General features: G+C 38.5%; 7 protein-coding genes and 1 pseudogene across 8 annotated transcripts; 6 read left to right on the top strand and 2 right to left on the bottom strand.

The window, feature by feature from the left end:
• Window positions 1-1025: 1025 nt before the first annotated feature.
• Window positions 1026-2693, bottom strand: si:ch211-161h7.8 (thiosulfate:glutathione sulfurtransferase). The gene is made up of 4 exons (XM_034148159.1): window positions 2472-2693; window positions 1882-2004; window positions 1645-1807; window positions 1026-1337 (listed from the first exon to the last, which is right to left on the bottom strand). The coding sequence occupies exons 1-4, from the start codon at window positions 2650-2652 to the stop codon at window positions 1283-1285; spliced, it is 522 nt and encodes a 173-aa protein (XP_034004050.1). The 5' UTR covers window positions 2653-2693; the 3' UTR covers window positions 1026-1282.
• A 1099-nt stretch (window positions 2694-3792) lies between these two features.
• Window positions 3793-5286, top strand: LOC117498527 (cystatin-B-like). The gene is made up of 3 exons (XM_034150684.1): window positions 3793-3996; window positions 4095-4196; window positions 4946-5286. Exons 1-3 carry the CDS (start codon window positions 3910-3912, stop codon window positions 5072-5074), a joined length of 318 nt encoding a protein of 105 aa, XP_034006575.1. The 5' UTR covers window positions 3793-3909; the 3' UTR covers window positions 5075-5286.
• A 3540-nt stretch (window positions 5287-8826) lies between these two features.
• Window positions 8827-16175, top strand: LOC117494500 (cystatin-B-like). 2 transcript variants are annotated; one of them, XR_004557078.1, is made up of 4 exons: window positions 8827-8970; window positions 9063-9164; window positions 9524-9708; window positions 16033-16175. XR_004557078.1 is itself a non-coding variant. In XM_034145444.1 (3 exons), the coding sequence occupies exons 1-3, from the start codon at window positions 8893-8895 to the stop codon at window positions 9650-9652; spliced, it is 309 nt and encodes a 102-aa protein (XP_034001335.1). In that variant the 5' UTR covers window positions 8827-8892; the 3' UTR covers window positions 9653-9724. The 2 variants fall into 2 exon arrangements, 1 of the variants encoding a protein (XP_034001335.1); XM_034145444.1 differs by lacking the exon at window positions 16033-16175 and having other exon boundaries at window positions 9524-9724.
• On the top strand, window positions 11999-13007 carry LOC117494510 (cystatin-B-like). The gene is made up of 3 exons (XM_034145459.1): window positions 11999-12131; window positions 12224-12325; window positions 12680-13007. Exons 1-3 carry the CDS (start codon window positions 12054-12056, stop codon window positions 12806-12808), a joined length of 309 nt encoding a protein of 102 aa, XP_034001350.1. The 5' UTR covers window positions 11999-12053; the 3' UTR covers window positions 12809-13007.
• LOC117494517 (cystatin-A5-like) lies at window positions 15178-16175 on the top strand. Its single transcript, XM_034145471.1, has 3 exons — window positions 15178-15293; window positions 15386-15487; window positions 15847-16175. The coding sequence occupies exons 1-3, from the start codon at window positions 15219-15221 to the stop codon at window positions 15973-15975; spliced, it is 306 nt and encodes a 101-aa protein (XP_034001362.1). The 5' UTR covers window positions 15178-15218; the 3' UTR covers window positions 15976-16175.
• Window positions 16176-18354: 2179 nt separating this feature from the next.
• LOC117497040 (cystatin-A5-like) lies at window positions 18355-19341 on the top strand. The gene is made up of 3 exons (XM_034148942.1): window positions 18355-18547; window positions 18640-18741; window positions 19092-19341. The coding sequence occupies exons 1-3, from the start codon at window positions 18473-18475 to the stop codon at window positions 19218-19220; spliced, it is 306 nt and encodes a 101-aa protein (XP_034004833.1). The 5' UTR covers window positions 18355-18472; the 3' UTR covers window positions 19221-19341.
• Window positions 19342-21388: 2047 nt separating this feature from the next.
• LOC117497097 (cystatin-A5-like) lies at window positions 21389-22551 on the top strand. The gene is made up of 3 exons (XM_034148982.1): window positions 21389-21693; window positions 21786-21887; window positions 22240-22551. Exons 1-3 carry the CDS (start codon window positions 21619-21621, stop codon window positions 22366-22368), a joined length of 306 nt encoding a protein of 101 aa, XP_034004873.1. The 5' UTR covers window positions 21389-21618; the 3' UTR covers window positions 22369-22551.
• A 1973-nt stretch (window positions 22552-24524) lies between these two features.
• LOC117497763 lies at window positions 24525-25194 on the bottom strand (annotated as a pseudogene).
• Window positions 25195-26841: the final 1647 nt, after the last annotated feature.

The raw sequence follows: 26841 nt of genomic DNA, 5'->3' as shown, positions 1-26841 counted from the left end.
GGTGTGTGACATGCATGCCGACTTGTGACTTAAGATACAGCGGTGTCTTCACTCATTCAACATCTAATAAATCCAGACGTCACTTGCTTTCCATTTACGCCTGTTTTCGTGCAACACTCAGGAAATCAATCTGTCTCTCCCACATGAACGGCTGCTCCTGGAAGTGTGTAATTTTATTTTAGGAGGCTGTGTGATTCATGTGTTAAACAAAACAAATGTGTTTTTAAATAGTCCCAGCTTCTTTTTCATGGTTACTGAGAGAATGAACTCCCTCCATGGAGAGACTTAACAGATCATTGATTCCTCCACACACACACACCTGCTGTAATGTTGGTGTTTTGCAAATAGCCCCGATGAGATTGAGTGGGGTGAAGGAGAAGTGGACCTGCCCCCCCTCTGACCGGTCACCTCTGATCCCGGTGCAGATTGGGATCCTGACAGCTCACAGGATGCATGGCTTTAGTGAAGGTCAGGCCTGAGAGGGCACAGCTACACTAATGACAGAAGGACAGTGGGTGGAATAATGGGGATAAACATGTGGGTGAAATGTTGCTGCTACCTACTGGCCAAGGGATGTAACTGCTTATAACCTGTACTACAACTCATGCAAATACAGGTTGTTGAGTTTGTATGTAGGAGTATGTTCACAATGTAACGTGACAGTATTCAAATCAGTCCGTTTTCACATTAAATACTTCAATTATGAGTGTGCATAGAAGAACTGGTTAAAGGAATACTTTACCCCCGAAATGAGAATTTGTATTTCATTTACTCACCCCTTTTTATCTTGAGTTCTTGAAGGAAACTTTGTTTGATTAAATGGAAGTAAATGGGGGCAGCATTTAACAACAGCAAGTAATAATAATAATACCACTTTTTTTAAGTTTGTGAAAGTTATCCAAATATAATTTATCCAATCGGGGATCAAGGATTTTGGTCTTTCGACATAGTGGAAAAACTGTAAGAAATTAGCTTCTAGAGCAGAATTAGGACAAACTACGACAAATATGTACAAAGACAGAAAGTTAAAATGTGTATATAATTTAATCAACATCAAGCACCTTCACAGTTATTGTCATGGAATAAAAAGGTTACACAGCTCATGCAAAACATTAGATATTAAAAGTTTCAATTCAGTGTCTATAAAGATGTAACATGGCAGATAAGTCAGTTTTTAAAGTGGCATTTACCTACAATGTAGCAGTTCATATGTATGTAACTTATACAGACGTTTATTATATTCTGTATTATCTGTATTCAAAAGATGTCACTCAGCGTGGGTTCAGTTTCCTTCTTGCTCGGCCCACTCACTGTATCCTCCTTTATAATGTCTGGACCTGGGAAGAAGAAGCATGAAGAGAAGCGCTTAGCCTCTGATCACTGATGTTGCTGTTTCTACTAAAAAAGGTCATGCAGCGTTCAACAAACCAAAGCAGGGTATGAGAACATTGCACTCTAATATGCAGCAGGACTGATTCATAATTGAATATATGTGCCATTAACAGTATAGCGCTCCGATGAAGCACATTATGTGGTTGACATTTTCCTACATGATTGCAATCTGAGTCACTTTCCTTTTTTGCTCTTTAGGTAATAACTCTTGCCCTTTAAAAGGTGACTACAGGTGCATACTGTGTCCTTTACCTGCTGAATCCCAGCCGGCGGGCGATGTCCAGCGCCTTGGAGCTCCTGCTGCCACTTTTGCAGTGAAACACGATGTTGTCGTCATCTTTCCCAGGAGGCTTTATGTCAAATGTCTGCTGAAACTGCTCCGAGGACAGCTTCAGGGACTCCTCCAGGTTGCCCACTGATATCCAAACAAGATGAGAGTTACAAAAAACATAGACAGGCCCCTTTCATCCCAGATGTGTTAACACTTACATGGGATGTTGACGGAGTCTGAAATGCATCCAGCCTGGTATTCATCAGGATTTCTCACATCAAACAGCTGGATGTTTCCGCTGGACAGCATGGTCTTCAGCTGAGAGTAGGTCACCACAGAAGCTGAGGGGGAAACATGACAGATTACACTTTATTATACAGGAAAATACACATTTTTACCAATTTAATGCATGCTCCTGCTGCCTGTAAAAGCCTACACTCTTACCCTCCATTGGTTTATCCGAGCTGGTCACTGCTGTAAGGATAAACTACTAGACCTGTTCCCTACCACTGACAGACCTTTGTTGTGCACTTGAAACAAAATGCCAGAGTCAACCAAACTCTGTGTTTGAGACAACTAACAGAACACACTGCAGTCCATTCAGAGTCACAATGCTGGCAGGAGGCATAGGCAGCCCCTGATAATGCCTTCAAAACATTATTCTTACAGTGTAAAGTACTCAAACAGCATTCAAGGTTACATTTAATTACAATAGATTGAGAGACACTGTCACAAAGGCAAAGAGGAATATTAAAGGTGTTCCTGTTGGACCTGTTAGGTTAAAACCTGAGTGTTTGAGCATGTTTACCATTTTCGGATGCGTCTCCAAAGGTGGGACTGGAGGTTGAGAAAGCCCGTAAAACAGAGCCAAATGTCGGGTAAGAGCTGCGGTTTACTTCCGCAACAACCTGGCAGAAACTTCGAGACAGCAGGTAGGAGAGCATGGTGAAGACAAGTGTCCCCTGCAGACTGCTGGGGAGAGGAAACATGACGCAGATTACAGAGGCCTTCTTCTTCTTCTATTAAATGTTCCACAATAAACTTGCATTGGACGCCATCTTCAGACGGGAAAGGCTAATTACAAACACATTGAACAATTATTCCAATACAATCAGAAAAGGGCACATAAACATCAATGTTCAGTACATTAATTCAAAAACTGAGGGCATTATGAATATAAAACAGAAAAAAAGGTCACGTGCGCAATTGTTGTATTTTTTTTACTCTTGCACAATTTAATATTTATTTTTGTATAATTACATTTTATTTAGAAAAAGCAATAAATACTGGGAACGTTTTTGAAAGGCCACATTTGTGTAAGAAATATTTTGCTGAAAGAAAGTCACATTTTCTTTTTGAAGTTTTACGTTTAGAGACCATAATTCCGTGGTAATCCCACATTATACTGCTTTTCATTTTAGCATGAACACAATGTCTGCATGTTTTCACAAAGTACACAAACGCATGCATACATTATAAGAAATGAATGGATGTATGGATAAAGGATGAATCATCACCTCTGGCATGTTGAGTGATGTATAGCCTATAGTCAAAATGTGTGTTGAGAAAGAGGAATGGAACATCTATTTATAGTCCTAGAAACTTCAATTATTCATCCACTGTCAAGAAAACCAGTTTCTTTTAAACTGATTTAATCATGGAACAAACCAGTCTTTTGCATTGTTATGGGGGTTGTTCTATCTGCTCCACAGCAACATAACTGGAAACAGGAAGTAAATAGAAGAAGAAAAAAAGCTCAGCTGCTTTGCAAGTTGTTTGACTCATTTTGTATCTTCAAAACTCGTGATTGAAATGACTTTTTTCCACTCAAACTTGCAGGTTTTTGTCTGGTCACCAGCAGTGTTTTTTTTAAACATATTTTAGTCAGCTGTCACCATGCAAACAAAGCCCCGCCTCGGACTGAACCATATCATCTGTATAGAGGGGAACACAGAGAAAAGCCATACTAACATATATATTGAAAAACTTCCTAATGGTTGTAAAAACGATGGATTGTTGAAAATAAAAGCAACTACCGAGTGGATACACTGAGAATCGTTATTGGCTGTTTTATTCGATTTGTGACATTTTTTTAAAGCAAACATCCCTACGTCAGTGGTATGATCCAAACAACAGAGTCACATGATTCCCTGACTCAGTCTGGAGGAACGTCTTACTGACAGCAATAAAAACAGGTCGTTTAGTTCGTTTTGTAGCTGATATTTCGACACTAAGACGGTCACAAGATGTCGTGTGGAAAGGGAATGATGTGTGGAGGGGTTTCTGATGTTCCAACTGAGGCCGACGAAAAAATCCAGACGATCTGTGATGGGGTAAGTAGAAACATAAACAAAGAAAGGGCCTATTGTTATTATTATTTCACATTGATTTGAGCTTCATTTTAATTCTGCTGCCTTTTCATCTCCCTCAGGTAAAGGCCGCTGCTGAGGAGAAAACAGGCAAGAAATATGAGGTTTTCAAAGCCAAGAGCTACACCTCTCAGGTTGTGGCTGGGACCAACTACTTCATCAAGGTAATTATCATTTACGAAGAAAACATTATTGCCCGGAAACCACTTTTACTTCGTAGCAAAAATCAAGTGAGATTAAAGCGATCATAAACAGAGGTGGGAGAAGTACTCAGATCTTGTACTTAAGGGAAAGTGGAAGTACCAGAGTGTAGGAATACTCTGTTACACTAAAAGTCCTGCATCAAAATGTACAAAAGTATTATCATCAAAATATAGTTAAAGTAGCGACAGTGAAAGTAGTCATTGTGCAGATTGGTCCATTTCAGAATAATATATATGATATGTTTTATAATGATTGATCATGAAAGTGTTCTCAAAGCTGGTAAAGGTGCAGCTAGTTTGAATGACTTTGTATACTGCAGGGTAACTTGTGAATTTACTCCAGGTGGAACTAAAGTCTGATTTAACACTTGATTATATTTCACATCATTCATCCACATCTGTAAAGTAACTAAAGGTATTAAATACATGTAGTGGAGTAAAAGTACACCATTAACCTCTGAATTGTAGTGGAGTAGAAGTACAAAGTAGCATAACATGGAAATACTCAAGGAATGTACCTCACAATTGTACTTGAGTACAGTACTTGAGTAAATGTACTTAGTCAGTCAATCTTTGATTTAGACGGTTTAGCTGTGAGTTTCTCCAACCTACGAGATAGAAAGAGATGAATATCAGGGTTGTTTTACAGCTGGTTCTTGTGCCTCCTATTTGCCAAGATCTCATAACGCTCTACTTTTACTTTCTTGCAGGTCCATGTTGGAGAAGAGGATCACGTTCACCTGCGTGTTTGGGCAAAGCTCCCACATCAGGGATCAGGGACAGAACTGAGTGCCATTCAGCAATCAAAGAGCCACAGCGACCCTATTGAGTACTTCTAATAAGATCCTAAATAAAACAACGCATCAGTGCCTACGGCTGCTCTTATCACAGCTATAATCAAATAATCCTGGCTTAGTCTATAAAACAATGCCGTTCCCATTCCTCACTTTTTTTAATTTTACAGAATAATACTGTATTAATCAGGATTACATGGAACTATTTTGTATAAAGTGAATTAATAAATGAACCAGATTCTTTTCTGAAATATCAAGTGTTGTCTTTCTTTCTGTGGGATCTGAATTGTGAAATCGCTGCGGGGTTTAAGGTGTGAGTCTACAACTCTCAGGTATTGTGAATAAAAAAGGGTGGGGCAATGAAAACAAACCGCAGTCCATTCGTTACTGGATGATCTACCTTTTGAAGCCGCAGTTTGTTTGAAGTATAATTAAAATGATTTCTATGTAAACTGTAATCATTCCCACTGAACACAGAACAGTCTGTTCATGTTTATCATTTTAAATCTGTTTGACAAACATCAGATTTATTCACTTACTGTGTGTCCTGATTTTGCATTTATACTTTAAGAAGATTGCCTTTTTATTGGGATGTACTGCCAGTATAATGGTGTCAGTGTACACTGTGTATTATTTACTCCTAAAGTCCTCATCTCAAAGTTTACTGAAAGTAGGATAAGCAGAAACAGTTGACACTATCACAGGATTTGGAAAACAGTGCGTGGCAAAAGTTAAAAACTGGCACTTTGACTCATCAATAAGTGTTTGACCTCTGTACCTACTGCTGTATACGGAAACATCACTTCTAATATATCAAAAAGGTTTATAGGTTTTCAAATGGTTCTCATGAGGGTTCTTACAACCACAAACGCCATTGGACTCCTTTGTTTACTTCCGGAACATAGTGACATCACTATGAAATACTCACACTCCTATTGGCTAGCGCTCCAACACATTGTATCTAAGGGGCGGGACATCTCTAAGCGGTTGACCAATCACAACAGAGCCGGCCAGCTAACCAATCAGAGCAGACCGGGCTCACACCTGAACATCAGCAGGAGAGGACTCTTTAAAATAGAGACACTACATACTGATATACACCTGAACATCAGCAGGAGAGGACTCTTTAAAGTAGAGACACTACATACTGATATACACCTGAACATCAGCAGGAGAGGACTCTTTAAAGTAGATACACTACATACTGATATACACCTGAACATCAGCAGGAGAGGACTCTTTAAAGTAGAGACACTACATACTGATATACACCTGAACATCAGCAGGAGAGGACTCTTTAAAGTAGAGACACTACATACTGATATACACCTGAACATCAGCAGGAGAGGACTCTTTAAAGTAGATACACTACATACTGATATACACCTGAACATCAGCAGGAGAGGACTCTTTAAAGTAGAGACACTACATACTGATATACACCTGAACATCAGCAGGAGAGGACTCTTTAAAGTAGAGACACTCCATACTGATATACACCTGAACATCAGCAGGAGAGGACTCTTTAAAGTAGAGACACTACATACTGATATACACCTGAACATCAGCAGGAGAGGACTCTTTAAAGTAGAGACACTACATACTGATATACACCTGAACATCAGCAGGAGAGGACTCTTTAAAGTAGAGACACTACATACTGATATACACCTGAACATCAGCAGGAGAGGACTCTTTAAAGTAGAGACACTACATACTGATATGCACCTGAACATCAGCAGGAGAGGACTCTTTAAAGTAGAGACACTTCACACTGATATGAACCGAATGAGCAGAATAGGGACCCTTTAAAGTAAAAGTATTGCAGGGTCAAACGCTATTGATATATACACAATTTCAGGAACAGACACCATGTGATTAAGAGGAACAGCAGTCACAAGATGAAACTAACACGGAGGATTGAGGTGTAAAGTCCAGGGAGTAACAAATACAACACAAATGTTGCCTCATCAATTCTTCTGTTTTAAGTGGAAGGATTAGTTAATGTTTAGCATAATTTAAACACTTAAATCAACTTCACAATCTGATCCCAGACTTCAATTATTTAATTTAAGTTATTTAATTAGGAATAGTTTCATTGTTCTGTTTAAATAACCGTCATAGATAATAGAGGAACAAAGTGGCAGAGACAGTCATGAGAAATAACCTACATCAATGGTCTTTATTAAAGAGGCTGATAGAAGTAATACATAGTTTGCTATAAATGCATTTCAATGATGTTATCAAAAAAATAGTACTGAAAAAAATGTGGTGTCAAGTTGTTTCTTTTTTTGTAGAGAGGTTCATACATCACAACATGTTATTCATTTGTTTCAAGTTTTCTATTATAGTTTCTATTTGTTCAGATTTGATGTTTGTAATTAAGATAATGCTAGTGTAGATTTGTTTCTAACACAAAAAACCATTGATGTTGAAATCAATCAAACATACCTTGCATATGTCTGCAGGGTGTGGAGGAACACTCCTCTGTGGAGATCAGGGAGTGAACACATCTTGCAAAAAAGGCAAACTGAGTGAGGAAATTGCACGACCTGCACGTGACCCCCGACCCCTTTAAACAAGCAGGAGGTCATCCTTTAAGCAACACACATTTACTGTAAGTCATATCTTTCCAAATGTCAAACTGTTGTTCATTGAAACCCACAAGCAGCGGCCCTGACCTATTTGCTGCTCTACGCAATATCTTTGCTGATCCAGGAGGATTAGCAGTGATGACACACACTCACAGCTGCTGGTGTTTGGAGCCCTCTAACGTCAGAAACAGGACTCACTTTGGTCTGCTCCTTTCTGAGCTGTCTAAAAGTTTATGTAAAATTCAATACAATAACTTTCCCAGAGTCTCTCTACCACTCTGCTCCTTTCTGAGCTGTCAGGTTTTCCCTGTCTTTTGCTCTCTCTTCACGCTGTTGTCCCACCACCTCAGATGTTTGGGCCATTTTTTTCCCGGCAGTCTCTGTCAAACCATGTTGATGAGGTCAAACCAGCCATAACAACAAATCCGGCCAGGTGCCTAAGGAAAGGGGGTCAATGTCCCTTCATGCTGATTTAATACACATCTGTTTAGGATGTATGTACTCTACTTTCTTCCCGACTAAAGAACAGTTTTTTCCACCAGGCTGTCAGGAGGCTGAACTCTCTATAAAGTTGACTTTGACTTCCCTGGAGAAGGAAATGCATTTGTTTGTGTATAAATACTTATGAGTTATCAAATGGGTGTTGAGCGTACAGAATCAAATGGAATGAGGAAACACACCAACAGTGACTGAAGACCTCTGTCTAATGTGAGCTGAAGATATTTAGTGTTAGAAAGCAGAAAAAAAGAATCTCCATGTATTTGTTGTGGCTCTTATGTTGCATTTGCTTTTATTGATTTAAGATTTCTAAAAGAAGTGTCGTCAGTTGACTTTGACTTCCCTGGAAAGGCATTTCTCAAATGTTATCTCAAAGTGGGAGTTATCAAACAATGGGGAGCATACTCAAATGGAACGAGGAAACACAATCAAATACAAAGGGGCTTGACCACACTTTAAACATAGGCATTATAACAGAACAAAGACAAAAGAAAACACCCCCAAAAAACTGCAAAAGTAAAGACTTTGCACCCTGGAGAAGGAAGTGCATTTCATAAATGTTTTTTCAAAGCCTTCACAAGAATCTAGATAATCTAATCATAAATTAACAGAACTCAGCAGGATCATGTGAGGGTTGTGGATACACCTGCAGCTCCACCCCGCATGAGGGAGTATCCAGGTGTGGGCTCTCTGTATAAATACAAGCATGCATTTGGTAAAAAGTCAAAACACTTGAGACCCTTGACAGTTGACTAACTTCTCTTAGTGACAATGGCAGATAAAGCTATGTTAGGAGGATGGGGCGAGACAGTGGACGCTACTGAGGAAACTCAGAAGATTTGTGATGCGGTGAGTTCTCAATCTACGTTCATTCTTCACAAGCTCCACAGACTACCCTCTGGTCTGGCCTAATGATACATTTGTACTTCATTTTTACACAGGTGAAGGGTCAAGTGGAGAAAGAAACCGGCAAAAAGTATGCGGTGTACAAGGCAGTGCATTTCAAGAAACAACTTGTGGAAGGACAAAACCTCAGCATAAAGGTAAGGAATATTGTGATTTATGAAGAAAAAAGCATGAAAGCCTCAGATAGTGTGTTTGTCTTTATATCATATACAAGAATAATCTATTAACCAAATGGATTTTGGGGGGGGGGGGGGGGGGCGTACAGACAGAAACTCCCTCTGGAGGGAAGACAGGGATTTTAGCCTTTGCAGACTACATGCACTAAAACCTATAGAACACACAGGAAAGAGACACAAACCCAAACAGCAGAACAGGGCTCTTTAAATCTAATGCCAGGTCCAATTCATTGCAGGACAGTTTACTGCAGTTTGACAGAAGATTCACATTTATCAGATTTATATTTTCAGATGTGACATTTTCCCTTTCTTTCCTGCAGGTCTTTGTTGGAGAGGAGGACTACATTCATCAGAGGGTTGTCTGTCCACTTCCTGGTAAAGGAGGAAAGGTTCAGCTGGACCACGTTGAAGTGGGAAAAACCAAAGACGACATCGTCTGCATGTGTTAACGTTGACATGACCTTTTCAACAGTGTAATACTTAAAGGCAGCAGTCTGATATTAAAATGCTCTTCTTCTTTATCCTGAAATGATTAAACAATGATTTTGAATCTGTCTCACAGAGATACAGATATTTGGTGTTGGCTAGCAGCAAGTTGAACGCATTCCTTTTAAATAAATAATAAAGAAAGCATTACAAATCTCAAAATATGTCCTCTGGTTCTTGTGTGTAGCGTTTGATTTTCTTTAGTGAAGTCTGATTTCTAAAATAGTTGTAATCTTGGCTGGAATAAATCATTATAAATGATAAAAAGGTAACCCTTTAGTTTTTACGCATCTTAAAACAGATACAGATACTCATGTTGAGCTTTGATTACAAAAACCAGGAAACATGTTTCACTCTCAGTTACTTGATAAGTGCCTCTAAGGAGGAAAACAGGTTTCACACATTGTTCAGATATAAGAAAGTGACTGCTAACTTTCCTGAGTGAAGCCAAAGATAATGACAGAGGTGTAAACATATAACATCACTGATTAAATAGTGGTTACCTTCAGACTTCTGTCACTGACAACATCGTCCACGTTCAGCTCTGATTGCACACACTTTACCTGGAGACAAGGAAGGACAAATAAATCAAATGTTGATGACTGACTAGTTGTTTAAGTATGGAATATATTACATTTACTATTGCCTAAAAAACAGCTTGTATAACTCCACTCCACACACAAAGATATCACCTGTGAAGATGTATCATATTCTGTTACCACACTACTACAATAGAGAAGAGAAAGAACAAATAAATACAAATAATAATAATAAAAGAACAAACTGTTGTTTGTTATTGATTATTTTTAATTTAATATAAAACTATGTATAAGAAAATACTTTTACCCTGGAGAAAGAAGTGCATTTCATACATTTATTTGTATTTTTGCCTGAACAACAATTTGGAAATGATTTATTCAGAAATGAACCAAACTCACCTGGATCATGAGAGGGTTTTGGATTCACCTGCAGCTCCAGAGGCTTTACTTGAGCACCAAAACATTATTGTCAAAATACTTCATTACAAGTAGAAAGTCCTGCATTCAAATGTTACTTTGACAAAAATAAGAAAGGGTTATCAGCCAAATGTATTTAAAGTATAAAAGGTCAAAGTAATCATTGTGCAGAAAAATGTCCTTTATATGTATATCATTATAATCTTTTGTGACTCAAAGAGTTAGTCTACTAGTTAGATTTGTAGAGATGCATTTTGCAGCTAAAGTTGTTAAATAAATGTTGTGGAGTAAAATCACATTATTTGTACCTGATACCCTGTTTGAAAAGTGCAATACTTAATGGTTGCATTCTCATATTAAAATCTGTCTAAAAGTTTATGTAAAATGTAATCTGTAAAATCTTTTTTCTCCTGAGTTTCTCAGATATCCCTGTATTTCAGCCCCGTTAGAGCCTTCATGCTGATTTAATACACATCTGTTTAGGTTTGTGTCTGAATATTGCAAGGGTGTCACAGTGACAATATCTGTCCTTAGACATACAGAAACACATGCACGCACGCACGCACGGAAGGGAACTGCATTTATGCTACTTTCAGGAGAGGGCACTGTGCCAGGCACGAGCAGTTCAGAGCTTAGCACGTGACAGGAGAAAACAGACAGTCAGTGTAGTGTAGGGCCTGGATGACCTTGGGAAGAACACTGGACCTGGGCGAAGCCAAGAGACGTGGGCTCGCCTGTACTCCAATCAACAGCACCTCACTCAGAAATACATCCAATCATAATATGACACCTTTATTCTGTAATAAGTATATGAAATGTGTTTTGCCAGTTTCCGGGGCTCTGGAAGGAAGTGTCAGACAGTTAACTGCTTGGAGGGGAAACTGCTCGCGGCCTGTGGAACACGGATCTCCAGAAACCTCAGCTGAGCATTTGTATTCCTTATCACTTCCCTGGAGAAGGAAATGTATTTGATGTGAGGATGCTCAGAGAGGAAGTTAAGTGTTTTATTTGGATAACACATATTTTAAGTAAAGCAACATAAAACTCCATACTTGTGGAGTTGTTGATACTGATTATCATAATAATAATATAAAAAAACAGTGATTTATTATTGATTATTTTGAATAAATATAAAACTATGTAAACTGCATAAGTAAAGACTTTGCACCCTGGAGAAGGAAGTGCATATCATAAATGTTTTTTCAAAGCCTTCACAAGAATCTAGATAATCTAATCATAAATTAACAGAACTCAGCAGGATCATGTGAGGGTTGTGGATACACCTGCAGCTCCACCCAGCATGAGGGAGAATCCAGGTGTGGGCTCTCTGTATAAATACAAGCATGCATTTGATAAAAAGTCAAAACACTTGAGACACTTGACAGTTGACTAACTTCTCTTAGTGACAATGGCAGATAAAGCTATGTTAGGAGGATGGGGCGAGACAGTGGACGCTACTGAGGAAACTCAGAAGATTTGTGATGCGGTGAGTTCTCAATCTACGTTCATTCTTCACAAGCTCCACAGACTACCCTCTGGTCTGGCCTAATGATACATTTGTACTTCATTTTTACACAGGTGAAGGGTCAAGTGGAGAAAGAAACCGGCAAAAAGTATGCGGTGTACAAGGCAGTGCATTTCAAGAAACAACTTGTGGAAGGACAAAACCTCAGCATAAAGGTAAGGAATATTGTGATTTATGAAGAAAAAAGCATGAAAGCCTCAGATAGCGTGTTTGTCTTTATATCATATACAAGAATAATCTATTAACCAAATGGATTTTGGGGGGGGGGGGGCGTACGGACAGAAACTCCCTCTGGAGGGAAGACAGGGATTTTAGCCTTTGCAGACTACATGCACTAAAACCTATAGAACACACAGGAAAGAGACACAAACCCAAACAGCAGAATAGGGCTCTTTAAATCTAATGCCAGGTCCAATTCATTGCAGGACAGTTTACTGCAGTTTGACAGAAGATTCACATTTATCAGATTTATATTTTCAGATGTGACATTTTCCCTCTCTTTCCTGCAGGTCTTTGTTGGAGAGGAGGACTACATTCATCAGAGGGTTGTCTGTCCACTTCCTGGTAAAGGAGGAAAGGTTCAGCTGGACCACGTTGAAGTGGGAAAAACCAAAGACGACATCGTCTGCATGTGTTAACGTTGACATGACCTTTTCAACAGTGTAATACTTAAAGGCAGCAGTCTGATATTAAAATGCTCTTCTTCTTTATCCTGAAATGATTAAACAATGATTTTGAATCTGTCTCACAGAGATACAGATATTTGGTGTTGGGTAGCAGCAAGTTGAACGCATTCCTTTTAAATACATAATAAAGAAAGCATTACAAATCTCAAAATATGTCCTCTGGTTCTTGTGTGTAGCGTTTGATTTTCTTTAGTGAAGTCTGATTTCTAAAATAGTTGTAATCTTGGCTGGAATAAATCATTATAAAATGATAAAAAGGTAACCCTTTAGTTTTTATGCATCTTAAAACAGATACAGATACTCATGTTGAGCTTTGATTACAAAAACCAGGAAACATGTTTCACTCTCAGTTACTTGATAAGTGCCTCTAAGGAGGAAAACAGGTTTCACACATTGTTCAGATATAAGAAAGTGACTGCCAACTTTCCTGAGTGAAGCCAAAGATAATGACAGAGGTGTAAACATATAACATTACTGATTAAATAGTGGTTACCTTCAGACTTCTGTCACTGACAACATCGTCCACGTTCAGCTCTGATTGCACAAACTTTACCTGGAGACAAGGAAGGACAAATAAATCAAATGTTGATGACTGACTAGTTGTTTAAGTATGGAATATATTACATTTACTATTGCCTAAAAAACAGCTTGTATAACTCCACTCCACACACAAAGATATCACCTGTGAAGATGTATCATATTCTGTTACCACACTACTACAATAGAGAAGAGAAAGAACAAATAAATACAAATAATAATAATAAAAGAACAAACTGTTGTTTGTTATTGATTATTTTTAATTTAATATAAAACTATGTATAAGAAAATACTTTTACCCTGGAGAAAGAAGTGCATTTCATACATTTATTTGTATTTTTGCCTGAACAACAATTTGGAAATGATTTCTTCAGAAATGAACCAAACTCACCTGGATCATGAGAGGGTTTTGGATTCACCTGCAGCTCCAGAGGCTTTACTTGAGCACCAAAACATTATTGTCAAAATACTTCATTACAAGTAGAAAGTCCTGCATTCAAATGTTACTTTGATAAAAATAAGAAAGGGTTATCAGCCAAATGTATTTAAAGTATAAAAGGTCAAAGTAATCATTGTGCAGAAAAATGTCCTTTATATGTATATCATTATAATCTTTTGTGACTCAAAGAGTTAGTCTACTAGTTAGATTTGTAGAGATGCATTTTGTAGCTAAAGCTGTTAAATAAATGTTGTGGAGTAAAATCACATTAGTTGTACCTGATACCCTGTTTGAAAAGTGCAATACTTAATGGTTGCATTCTCATATTAAAAGCTGTCTAAAAGTTTATGTAAAATGTAATCTGTAAAATCTTTTTTCTCCTGAGTTTCTCAGACATCCCTGTATTTCAGCCCCGTTAGAGCCTTCATGCTGATTTAATACACATCTGTTTAGGTTTGTGTCTGAATATTGCAAGGGTGTCACAGTGACAATATCTGTCCTTAGACATACAGAAACACATGCACGCACGCACGCACGCACGCACGGAAGGGAACTGCATTTATGCTACTTTCAGGAGAGGGCACTGTGCCAGGCACGAGCAGTTCAGAGCTTAGCACGTGACAGGAGAAAACAGACAGTCAGTGTAGTGTAGGGCCTGGATGACCTTGGGAAGAACACTGGACCTGGGCGAAGCCAAGAGACGTGGGCTCGCCTGTACTCCAATCAACAGCACCTCACTCAGAAATACACATATCCAATCATAATATGACACCTTTATTCTGTAATAAGTATATGAAATGTGTTTTGCCAGTTTCCGTGGCTCTGGAAGGAAGTGTCAGACAGTTAACTGCTTGGAGGGGAAACTGCTCGCAGCCTGTGGAACACGGATCTCCAGAAACCTCAGCTGAGCATTTGTATTCCTTATCACTTCCCTGGAGAAGGAAATGTATTTGATGTGAGGATGCGCAGAGAGGAAGTTAAGTGTTTTATTTGGATAACACATATTTTAAGTAAAGCAACATAAAACTCCATACTTGTGGAGTTGTTGATACTGATTATCATAATAATAATATAAAAAAACAGTGATTTATTATTGATTAATTTGAATAAATATAAAACTATGTAAACTGCATAAGTAAAGACTTTGCACCCTGGAGAAGGAAGTGCATATCATAAATGTTTTTTCAAAGCCTTCACAAGAATCTAGATAATCTAATCATAAATTAACAGAACTCAGCAGGATCATGTGAGGGTTGTGGATACACCTGCAGCTCCACCCCGCATGAGGGAGTATCCAGGTGTGGGCTCTATAAATACATGCATGCATCTGATAATGAGTCAAAACACTTGAGACCCTTGACAGTTGACTAACTTCTCTTAGTGACAATGGCAAGTCAAGATAATTCAGGATGGAGCCCTCCAGAGGACGCTACTGATTCAACTCAGAAGATTTGTGCTCCGGTGAGTTCTCAATCTACGTTCATTCTTCACAAGCTCCACAGACTACCCTCTGGTCTGGCCTAATGATACATTTTGATTTCATTTTTACACAGGTGAAGCTTCAAGTGGAGATAGAAACCAGCCAAAACTATGGGGTGTACAAAGCAGTGCAATACCGGAAACAAATGATGGGAAGAAAGAACTTCACCATAAAGGTAAGGAATATTGTGATTCATGAAAAAAAAAGCATGAAAGCCTCAGATAGCGTGTTTGTCTTTATATCATATACAAGAATAATCAATTAAACCAAATACATTTTGGGGGGGGGGGGGGGGGGGGGGGGGGGCGTACGGACAGAAACTCCCTCTGGAGGGAAGACAGGGATTTTAGCCTTTGCAGACTACATGCACTAAAACCTATAGAACACACAGGAAAGAGACACAAACCCAAACAGCAGAACAGGGCTCTTTAAATCTAATGCCAGGTCCAATTCATCGCAGGACAGTTTACTGCAGTTTGACAGAAGCTTCACATTTATCAGATTTATATTTTTATTTCCCTCTCTTTCCTGCAGGTCTCGGTTGGAGGGGAGAGCTACATTCATCTGGGTGTTTTCCAACAACTTCCTGGTGATGGAGGAAAGGTTGAGCTGGTCAACATTGAAGTGGGAAAAACCAAAGACGACCCCCTCGGCACTTTTTAACGTTGACATGACCTTTTTCAACAGTGTAATACTTAAAGGCAGCAGTCTGATATTAAAATGCTCTTCTTCTTTATCCTGAAATGATTAAACAATGATTTTGAATCTGTCACACAGAGATACAGATATTTGGTGTTGGGTAGCAGCAAGTTGAACGCATTCCTTTTAAATAAATAATAAAGAAAGCATTACAAATCTCAAAATATGTCCTCTGGTTCTTGTGTGTAGCGTTTGATTTTCTTTAGTGAAGTTTGATTTCTAAAATAGTTGTAATCTTGGCTGGAATAAATCATTATAAAATGATAACACATGTTCAGATATAAAAAAGTGACTGCCAACTTTCCTGAGTGAAGCCAAAGATAATGACAGAGGTGTAAACATATAACATCACTGATTAAATAGTGGTTACCTTCAGACTTCTGTCACTGACAACATCGTCCACATTCAGCTCTGATTGCACACACTTTACCTGGAGACAAGGAAGGACAAATAAATCAAATGTTGATGACTGACTAGTTATTCAAGTATGGAATATATTACATTTACTGTTGCCTAAAAAACAGCTTGTATAACTCCACTCCACACACAAAGATATCACCTGTGAAGATGTATCATATTCTGTTACCACACTACTACAATAGAGAGAAAGAACAAATAAATACAAATAATAATAATAAAAGAACAAACTGTTATTTGTTATTGATTATTTTAATTTAATATAAAACTATGTATAAGAAAATACTTTTACCCTGGAGAAAGAAGTGCATTTCATACATTTATTTGTATTTTTGCCTGAACAACAATTTGGAAATGATTTCTTCAGAAATGAACCAAACTCACCTGGATCATGAGAGGGTTTTGGATTCACCTGCAGCTCCAGAGGCTTTACTTGAGCACCAAAACATTATTGTCAAAATACTTCATTACAAGTAGAAAGTCCTGCATTCAAATGTTACTTTGATAAAAATAAGAAAGGGTTATCAGCCAAATGTATTTAAAGTATAAAAGGTCAAAGTAATCATTGTGCAGAAAAATGTCCTTTATATGTATATCATTATAATCTTTTGTGACTCAAAGAGTTAGTCTACTAGTTAGATTTGTAGAGATGCATTTTGTAGCTAAAGCTGTTAAATAAATGTTGTGGAGTAAAATCACATTAGTTGTACCTGATACCCTGTTTGAAAAGTGCAATACTTAATGGTTGCATTCTCATATTAAAATCTGTCTAAAAGTTTATGTAAAATGTAATCTGTAAAATCTTTTTTCTCCAGAGTTTCTCAGATATCCCTGTATTTCAGCCCCGTTAGAGCCTTCATGCTGATTTAATACACATCTGTTTAGGTTTGTGTCTGAATATTGCAAGGGTGTCACAGTGACGATATCTGTCCATACACACACACACACACACACACACACACACACACACACACACACACACACACACACACACACACACACACACACACACACACACACACACACTCTACTTTCTTCCCGACTAAAGAACAGTTTTTTCCACCAGGCTGTCAGGAGGCTGAACTCTCTATAACTCTCTGAACTCTCTATAAAGTTGACTTTGACTTCCCTGGAGAAGGAAATGCATTTGTTTTACTCATGAGTTATCAAATGGGTGGGTGAGTCAAACGGAACAAGGAAACACACCAACAGTGTCTGAAGACCTCTGTCTAATGTGTCATCTATTCACACAGAGATGAAGATAGTTAGTGAAGCAGAAAAAAAGAATCTCCATGTATTTGTTGTGGCTCTTATGTTGCATTTGCTTTTATTGACTTCTAAAAGAAAGTTGACTTTGACTTCCCTGGAGATGGAAATGCATTTCTCAAATGTTATCAAAGTGAGAGTTATCCAACAAGTGGGGAGCATACAGAGTCAAATGGAACGAGGAAACACACCAACAGTGACTGAAGACCTGCATCGCTACTTTCCTGACATGAACAATTCTCTGCAGTCTCATATAAAATGCTTTACTTATTTATTTCAAAATGATTATACACTATGCGTTACATTCATTTATAATACAGTGATGTGCAGTTGGGTGTTGATGTGAGGATGCTCAGAGAGGAGGTTAAGTGTTTTATTTGGATAACACATATTTTAAGTAATGCAACATAAAACTCCATACTTGTGGAGTTGTTGATACTGATTATCATAATAATAATATTAAAAAAACAGTGATTTATTATTGATTATTTTGAATGAATATAAAACTATGTAAACTGCATAAGTAAAGACTTTGCACCCTGGAGAAGGAAGTGCATTTCATAAATGTTTTTTCAAAGCTTTCACAAGAATTTGGATAATATTTAATCATAAATTAACAGAACTCAGCAGGATCATGTGAGGGTTGTGGATACACCTGCAGCTCCACCCCGCATGAGGGAGTATCCAGGTGTGGGCTCTCTATAAATACATGCATGCATCTGATAATGAGTCAAAACACTTGAGACCCTTGACAGTTGACTAACTTCTCTTAGTGACAATGGCAAGTCAAGATAATTCAGGATGGAGCCCTCCAGAGGACGCTACTGATTCAACTCAGAAGATTTGTGCTCCGGTGAGTTCTCAATCTACGTTCATTCTTCACAAGCTCCACAGACTACCCTCTGGTCTGGCCTAATGATACATTTTGATTTCATTTTTACACAGGTGAAGCTTCAAGTGGAGATAGAAACCAGCCAAAACTATGGGGTGTACAAAGCAGTGCAATACCGGAAACAAATGATGGGAAGAAAGAACTTCACCATAAAGGTAAGGAATATTGTGATTCATGAAAAAAAAAGCATGAAAGCCTCAGATAGCGTGTTTGTCTTTATATCATATACAAGATTAATCAATTAACCAAATACATTTTGGGGGGGGGCGTACGGACAGAAACTCCCTCTGGAGGGAAGACAGGGATTTTAGCCTTTGCAGACTACATGCACTAAAACCTATAGAACACACAGGAAAGAGACACAAACCCAAACAGCAGAACAGGGCTCTTTAAATCTAATGCCAGGTCCAATTCATTGCAGGACAGTTTACTGCAGTTTGACAGAAGCTTCACATTTATCAGATTTATATTTTCAGATGTGACATTTTCCCTCTCTTTCCTGCAGGTCTTTGTTGGAGGGGAGAGCTACATTCATCTGGGTGTTTTCCAACAACTTCCTGGTGATGGAGGAAAGGTTGAGCTGGTCAACATTGAAGTGGGAAAAACCAAAGACGACCCCCTCGGCACTTTTTAACGTTGACATGACCTTTTTCAACAGTGTAATACTTAAAGGCAGCAGTCTGATATTAAAATGCTCTTCTTCTTTATCCTGAAATGATTAAACAATGATTTTGAATCTGTCACACAGAGATACAGATATTTGGTGTTGGGTAGCAGCAAGTTGAACGCATTCCTTTTAAATAAATAATAAAGAAAGCATTACAAATCTCAAATATGTCCTCTGGTTCTTGTGTGTAGCGTTTGATTTTCTTTAGTGAAGTCTGATTTCTAAAATAGTTGTAATCTTGGCTGGAATAAATCATTATAAATGATAAAAAGGTAACCCTTTAGTTTTTACGCATCTTAAAACAGATACAGATACTCATGTTGAGCTTTGATTACAAAAACCAGGAAACATGTTTCACTCTCAGTTACTTGATAAGTGCCTCTAAGGAGGAAAACAGGTTTCACACATTGTTCAGATATAAGAAAGTGACTGCCAACTTTCCTGAGTGAAGCCAAAGATAATGACAGAGGTGTAAACATATAACATTACTGATTAAATAGTGGTTACCTTCAGACTTCTGTCACTGACAACATCGTCCACGTTCAGCTCTGATTGCACACACTTTACCTGGAGACAAGGAAGGACAAATAAATCAAATGTTGATGACTGACTAGTTGTTTAAGTATGGAATATATTACATTTACTATTGCCTAAAAAACAGCTTGTATAACTCCACTCCACACACAAAGATATCACCTGTGAAGATGTATCATATTCTGTTACCACACTACTACAATAGAGAAGAGAAAGAACAAATAAATACAAATAATAATAATAAAAGAACAAACTGTTGTTTGTTATTGATTATTTTTAATTTAATATAAAACTATGTATAAGAAAATACTTTTACCCTGGAGAAAGAAGTGCATTTCATACATTTATTTGTATTTTTGCCTGAACAACAATTTGGAAATGATTTCTTCAGAAATGAACCAAACTCACCTGGATCATGAGAGGGTTTTGGATTCACCTGCAGCTCCAGAGGCTTTACTTGAGCACCAAAACATTATTGTCAAAATACTTCATTACAAGTAGAAAGTCCTGCATTCAAATGTTACTTTGATAAAAATAAGAAAGGGTTATCAGCCAAATGTATTTAAAGTATAAAAGGTCAAAGTAATCATTGTGCAGAAAAATGTCCTTTATATGTATATCATTATAATCTTTTGTGACTCAAAGAGTTAGTCTACTAGTTAGATTTGTAGAGATGCATATTGTAGCTAAAGCTGTTAAATAAATATTGTGGAGTAAAATCACATTAGTTGTACCTGATACCCTGTTTGAAAAGTGCAATACTTAATGGTTGCATTCTCATATTAAAATCTGTCTAAAAGTTTATGTAAAATGTAATCTGTAAAATCTTTTTTCTCCTGAGTTTCTCAGACATCCCTGTATTTCAGCCCCGTTAGAGCCTTCATGCTGATTTAATACACATCTGTTTAGGTTTGTGTCTGAATATTGCAAGGGTGTCACAGTGACAATATCTGTCCTTAGACATACAGAAACACATGCACGCACGCACGCACGGAAGGGAACTGCATTTATGCTACTTTCAGGAGAGGGCACTGTGCCAGGCACGAGCAGTTCAGAGCTTAGCACGTGACAGGAGAAAACAGACAGTCAGTGTAGGGCCTGGATGACCTTGGGAAGAACACTGGACCTGGGCGAAGCCAAGAGACGTGGGCTCGCCTGTACTCCAATCAACAGCACCTCACTCAGAAATACACATATCCAATCATAATATGACACCTTTATTCTGTAATAAGTATATGAAATGTGTTTTGACAGTTTCCGTGGCTCTGGAAGGAAGTGTCAGACAGTTAACTGCTTGGAGGGGAAACTGCTCGCAGCCTGTGGAACACGGATCTCCAGAAACCTCAGCTGAGCATTTGTATTCCTTATCACTTCCCTGGAGAAGGAAATGTATTTGATGTGAGGATGCTCAGAGAGGAAGTTAAGTGTTTTATTTGGATAACACATATTTTAAGAAAAGCAACATAAAACTCCATACTTGTGGAGTTGTTGATACTGATTATCATAATAATAATATAAAAAAACAGTGATTTATTATTGATTAATTTGAATAAATATAAAACTATGTAAACTGCATAAGTAAAGACTTTGCACCCTGGAGAAGGAAGTGCATATCATAAATGTTTTTTCAAAGCCTTCACAAGAATCTAGATAATCTAATCATAAATTAACAGAACTCAGCAGGATCATGTGAGGGTTGTGGATACACCTGCAGCTCCACCCCGCATGAGGGAGTATCCAGGTGTGGGCTCTCTATAAATACATGCATGCATCTGATAATGAGTCAAAACACTTGAGACCCTTGACAGTTGACTAACTTCTCTTAGTGACAATGGCAAGTCAAGATAATTCAGGATGGAGCCCTCCAGAGGACGCTACTGATTCAACTCAGAAGATTTGTGCTCCGGTGAGTTCTCAATCTACGTTCATTCTTCACAAGCTCCACAGACTACCCTCTGGTCTGGCCTAATGATACATTTTGATTTCATTTTTACACAGGTGAAGGGTCAAGTGGAGATAGAAACCAGCCAAAACTATGGGGTGTACAAAGCAGTGCAATACCGGAAACAAATGATGGGAAGAAAGAACTTCACCATAAAGGTAAGGAATATTGTGATTCATGAAAAAAAAAGCATGAAAGCCTCAGATAGCGTGTTTGTCTTTATATCATATACAAGAATAATCAATTAACCAAATACATTTTGGGGGGGGGGGCGTACGGACAGAAACTCCCTCTGGAGGGAAGACAGGGATTTTAGCCTTTGCAGACTACATGCACTAAAACCTATAGAACATACAGGAAAGAGACACAAACCCAAACAGCAGAACAGGGCTCTTTAAATCTAATGCCAGGTCCAATTCATTGCAGGACAGTTTACTGCAGTTTGACAGAAGCTTCACATTTATCAGATTTATATTTTCAGATGTGACATTTTCCCTCTCTTTCCTGCAGGTCTTTGTTGGAGGGGAGAGCTACATTCATCTGGGTGTTTTCCAACAACTTCCTGGTGATGGAGGAAAGGTTGAGCTAGTCAACATTGAAGTGGGAAAAACCAAAGACGACCCCCTCGGCACTTTTTAACGTTGACATGACCTTTTTCAACAGTGTAATACTTAAAGGCAGCAGTCTGATATTAAAATGCTCTTCTTCTTTATCCTGAAATGATTAAACAATGATTTTGAATCTGTCACACAGAGATACAGATATTTGGTGTTGGGTAGCAGCAAGTTCAACGCATTCCTTTTAAATAAATAATAAAGAAAGCATTACAAATCTCAAAATATGTCCTCTGGTTCTTGTGTGTAGCGTTTGATTTTCTTTAGTGAAGTTTGATTTCTAAAATAGTTGTAATCTTGGCTGGAATAAATCATTATAAATGATAACACATGTTCAGATATAAAAAAGTGACTGCCAACTTTCCTGAGTGAAGCCAAAGATAATGACAGAGGTGTAAACATATAACATCACTGATTAAATAGTGGTTACCTTCAGACTTCTGTCACTGACAACATTGTCCACGTTCAGCTCTGATTGCACACACTTTACCTGGAGACAAGGAAGGACAAATAAATCAAATGTTGATGACTGACTAGTTATTTAAGTATGGAATATATTACATTTACTGTTGCCTAAAAAACAGCTTGTATAACTCCACTCCACACACAAAGATATCACCTGTGAAGATGTATCATATTCTGTTACCACACTACTACAATAGAGAAGAGAAAGAACAAATAAATACAAATAATAATAATAAAAGAACAAACTGTTATTTGTTATTGATTATTTTAATTTAATATTAAACTATGTATAAGAAAATACTTTTACCCTGGAGAAAGAAGTGCATTTTATACATTTATTTGTATTTTTGCCTGAACAACAATTTGGAAATGATTTCTTCAGAAATGAACCAAACTCACCTGGATCATGAGAGGGTTTTGGATTCACCTGCAGCTCCAGAGGCTTTACTTGAGCACCAAAACATTATTGTTAAAATACTTCATTACAAGTAGAAAGTCCTGCATTCAAATGTTACTTTGATAAAAATAAGAAAGGGTTATCAGCCAAATGTATTTAAAGTATAAAAGGTCAAAGTAATCATTGTGCAGAAAAAATGTCCTTTATATGTATATCATTATAATCTTTTGTGACTCAAAGAGTTAGTCTACTAGTTAGATTTGTAGAGATGCATTTTGTAGCTAAAGCTGTTAAATAAATGTTGTGGAGTAAAATCACATTAGTTGTACCTGATACCCTGTTTGAAAAGTGCAATACTTAATGGTTGCATTCTCATATTAAAATCTGTCTAAACGTTTATGTAAAATGTAATCTGTAAAATCTTTTTTCTCCAGAGTTTCTCGGACATCCCTGTATTTCAGCCCCGTTAGAGCCTTCATGCTGATTTAATACATCTGTTTAGGTTTGTGTCTGAATATTGCAAGGGACACACACACACACAACACACACACACACACACACACACACACACACACACACACACACACACACACACCCACACACACACACACACACACACACACACACACACACACACACACACACACACACCACACACACACACACACACACACACACACACACACACACACATCACACACACACACACACACACACACACACACACACACACACACAACACACACACACACACACACACACACACCACACACACACACACACACACACACACACACACACACACACACACACACACCACACACACACACACACACACACACACACACACACACACACACACACACACACACACACACACACACACACACACACACACACACACACACACACACACACACACACACACACACACACACACACACACACACACACACACACACACACACACACGCACACACACGCACACACACCCACACGCACACACACGCACGCACACGCACGCACACACACACACACACACGCACACGCACACGCACACGCACACGCACACGACTTTCTTCCCGACTAAAGAACAGTTTTTTTCCACCAGGCTGTCAGGAGGCTGAACTCTCTTTAAAGTTTACTTCTGAGTTATCAAATGGGTGTTGAGCGTACAGAATCAAATGGAACGAGGAAACACACCAACAGTGACTGAAGATCTCTGTCTAATGTGTAATCTTTGCACCCTGGAGAAGGAAGTGCATATCATAAATGTTTTTTCAAAGCCTTCACAAGAATCTAGATAATCTAATCATAAATTAACAGAACTCAGCAGGATCATGTGAGGGTTGTGGATACACCTGCAGCTCCACCCAGCATGAGGGAGTATCCAGGTGTGGAGGAGAAGAACCGTCGTCATCGCAGAGCATGGGTCTGCTCGGTGCTGAAGCAGGAGTCTGACCACATCCAGATGACCGCAGTAAGCTGATCGATGGAGTGGCGTGGCACCGCCTGGTGTCTGGGGAGATGCACAAGCACCACTCTCAAGAAGAAACTTGCAGACAGCGTGATGACCACTGCGACTTGCATAGTGCTGAGATAAAACACACAACAAATGATACAATCATTTTAGATGGATTAAAACACTTGATGCTGCACACAAACATATTCCCAGAGAACTCACCAGAGCTGTGTAACCAGTAGAGTCTTCTGGGTCAAAGACTTGACCCTCTCCAAGTCCCCATCCATAGCAGCAGACCAGATACCTGCATAGAAGAATGACACACAGCACTGTACTTCCAGAAAACTATTGCCAAGGTGAAAAAAAAATCATTTAATACATGTTATGTATTTTCAGAACTCTAGACTATGGTTTATGACAGGTGAATGCAAACCTCGCTCAAAATCCATTTCACTCAGCATCTGGTAAACACTGGGAGAGGAGACTGGATTAGTGCAACACGAACATTGTGATCTGTCAGTCGCCATTTTGCATAACAAAATAGTTACATGCACGTATCCAGACTCCTGCTTCAGCACCGAGCAGACCCAATGCTCTGCGATGACGACGGTTCTTCTCCTCTACATAAGGTACAGAAGTACCAGTATAAAATAAACTGCACCACCAAATAAACATCTGCTCAAAGATTGTATGTCAACCCTTTATAAAACTCCATGACTCAATCTACCATAGTAACATATTGAGGCTTTCCAACAACATTGTCTCTGACCCCAACCACATGCCTGTATTTGTTAATGCTTGAGCAGGCTGCAGAACGAAGTCATGACGAGGTGTGTCTGCTGCTGATGGAGAGCTGTGCAGCGCTCTGCAGCCAGGCGAACAACAGGCTGCTGCTTCCCTTCCAGCTGGCACCCCAGGGAGACCTGCAGGAGCTCCTGAAACCACCTCGGTGACCACAGACACACTGCGTCTGCAGACATGCCGAGAAACAATGACTTAAGCTCAAAACATGCTAGGTGAGGTCAGGATTACATTCATCTTCACCCGGAAAGATAGAGTTGTGGATGAAACAAGACCTGTAAAGACATTATCTTGGGCTGGGAAACACTGAACGACCACCATTCTTTTCCCCACCATTTTCGGACTTATTTTCTTGAAGATATTTTTTTGACATTGTTGCTTTAATTAGATAGAAGGACAGATGGACAAGAAAGGGAAAGAATACTGGGACAACATTACACATGATTCATCAATGAATATAATCTTTAGTTTCAGCCCTTTTTTTCTCCCTTATACATCAGCAAAGAGCCACTGAACAAAACTGGGAGGATACAACATTATATTGCCAGCTTCATACCATAAGTAACCTGATTTGGATTTCTAGTTTACATTGATGCAGTAATTACACCTCCTAAGCCATATAAACTTGTACAAAAAACAACACCACTGTCCTGCATCTGTTACTTCTCCACTCTTATCAGACTGTCGTCAAATTCATAATAATTCTGTATCAGACATCAGCGTTAGCATTATTGATTGTTTTCTCTGAACATATGTCAGGTTTATGTTGTATTAAAAACGGAGGCCAACATCTGGGTTATTTTGTTAAACTATGTCGGACATTTTGTTATTTGTGGCAACAGGGGGAGCTATTGCCCTAAAAAACAAATGTGTTTTTTTCCAGCCCACCATGTGAATTAGCTGGCAGCTCAAAATCTAATCGAGGGGACTGTAAGATAGAGAGAAAAGTTAGTAGATAGGACATCATGGATGGACACCCCTGATCTGCCTGTACAGTAAACATGTACTGTGTGTCACATACCACACTCTGGTATCTATTCTGTATTAATGGAGTTTCCAAGTGAACACAACAGCAGACTTTTTTTTTTAAACTGCCAATAATGCCAGGTTTTTCACACATCAGTGATATCATTAGTCATACGAGGATCATTGCACAACACAAGGCTGTGCAACATAATGCATTTATAGTCACATTTTGCTACAGATGAAAAACCAAAAAGGCATTAAACTATTTTTTTATGGCATCTTTTCTAATTTGTTATGGAGTGTAGAAGAGTCCTGCTCTGTCTACATATTTTTGCTCCTGGCTTGTTGCTAGCAAAATGTCTCAGCTGCTATTACTGTAACTAGTTTTAAGTCTCTTTGTAAAAGCA

The sequence above is a fragment of the Trematomus bernacchii genome, unplaced genomic scaffold (assembly GCF_902827165.1).
Source record: "Trematomus bernacchii unplaced genomic scaffold, fTreBer1.1, whole genome shotgun sequence".
Classification (NCBI taxonomy): Eukaryota; Metazoa; Chordata; class Actinopteri; order Perciformes; family Nototheniidae; genus Trematomus; species Trematomus bernacchii.
The sequence above is the reverse complement of the archived record's forward strand: the minus strand, read 5'-3'. Positions and strand labels throughout refer to the sequence as shown.

Excerpts from the sequence above, each read along its gene's own strand:
- LOC117497040 (XM_034148942.1), top strand. The coding sequence starts at position 18,473 with ATGGCAAGTCAAGATAATTCAGGATGGAGCCCTCCAGAGGACGCTACT. Across the intron at positions 18,548-18,639 it reads CTCAGAAGATTTGTGCTCCG|GTGAAGCTTCAAGTGGAGAT; the intron begins GTGAGTTCTCAA and ends ATTTTTACACAG. Across the intron at positions 18,742-19,091 it reads GAAAGAACTTCACCATAAAG|GTCTTTGTTGGAGGGGAGAG; the intron begins GTAAGGAATATT and ends TCTTTCCTGCAG.
- LOC117494500 (XM_034145444.1), top strand. The coding sequence starts at position 8,893 with ATGGCAGATAAAGCTATGTTAGGAGGATGGGGCGAGACAGTGGACGCT. Across the intron at positions 8,971-9,062 it reads CTCAGAAGATTTGTGATGCG|GTGAAGGGTCAAGTGGAGAA; the intron begins GTGAGTTCTCAA and ends ATTTTTACACAG. Across the intron at positions 9,165-9,523 it reads GACAAAACCTCAGCATAAAG|GTCTTTGTTGGAGAGGAGGA; the intron begins GTAAGGAATATT and ends TCTTTCCTGCAG.
- LOC117498527 (XM_034150684.1), top strand. The coding sequence starts at position 3,910 with ATGTCGTGTGGAAAGGGAATGATGTGTGGAGGGGTTTCTGATGTTCCA. Across the intron at positions 3,997-4,094 it reads TCCAGACGATCTGTGATGGG|GTAAAGGCCGCTGCTGAGGA; the intron begins GTAAGTAGAAAC and ends CATCTCCCTCAG. Across the intron at positions 4,197-4,945 it reads GGACCAACTACTTCATCAAG|GTCCATGTTGGAGAAGAGGA; the intron begins GTAATTATCATT and ends ACTTTCTTGCAG.
- LOC117494510 (XM_034145459.1), top strand. The coding sequence starts at position 12,054 with ATGGCAGATAAAGCTATGTTAGGAGGATGGGGCGAGACAGTGGACGCT. Across the intron at positions 12,132-12,223 it reads CTCAGAAGATTTGTGATGCG|GTGAAGGGTCAAGTGGAGAA; the intron begins GTGAGTTCTCAA and ends ATTTTTACACAG. Across the intron at positions 12,326-12,679 it reads GACAAAACCTCAGCATAAAG|GTCTTTGTTGGAGAGGAGGA; the intron begins GTAAGGAATATT and ends TCTTTCCTGCAG.
- si:ch211-161h7.8 (XM_034148159.1), bottom strand. The coding sequence starts at position 2,652 with ATGTTTCCTCTCCCCAGCAGTCTGCAGGGGACACTTGTCTTCACCATG. Across the intron at positions 1,808-1,881 it reads AGACTCCGTCAACATCCCAT|TGGGCAACCTGGAGGAGTCC; the intron begins GTAAGTGTTAAC and ends TTTGGATATCAG. Across the intron at positions 1,338-1,644 it reads CGCCGGCTGGGATTCAGCAG|GTCCAGACATTATAAAGGAG; the intron begins GTAAAGGACACA and ends TCTTCTTCCCAG.
- LOC117494517 (XM_034145471.1), top strand. The coding sequence starts at position 15,219 with ATGGCAAGTCAAGATAATTCAGGATGGAGCCCTCCAGAGGACGCTACT. Across the intron at positions 15,294-15,385 it reads CTCAGAAGATTTGTGCTCCG|GTGAAGCTTCAAGTGGAGAT; the intron begins GTGAGTTCTCAA and ends ATTTTTACACAG. Across the intron at positions 15,488-15,846 it reads GAAAGAACTTCACCATAAAG|GTCTCGGTTGGAGGGGAGAG; the intron begins GTAAGGAATATT and ends TCTTTCCTGCAG.
- LOC117497097 (XM_034148982.1), top strand. The coding sequence starts at position 21,619 with ATGGCAAGTCAAGATAATTCAGGATGGAGCCCTCCAGAGGACGCTACT. Across the intron at positions 21,694-21,785 it reads CTCAGAAGATTTGTGCTCCG|GTGAAGGGTCAAGTGGAGAT; the intron begins GTGAGTTCTCAA and ends ATTTTTACACAG. Across the intron at positions 21,888-22,239 it reads GAAAGAACTTCACCATAAAG|GTCTTTGTTGGAGGGGAGAG; the intron begins GTAAGGAATATT and ends TCTTTCCTGCAG.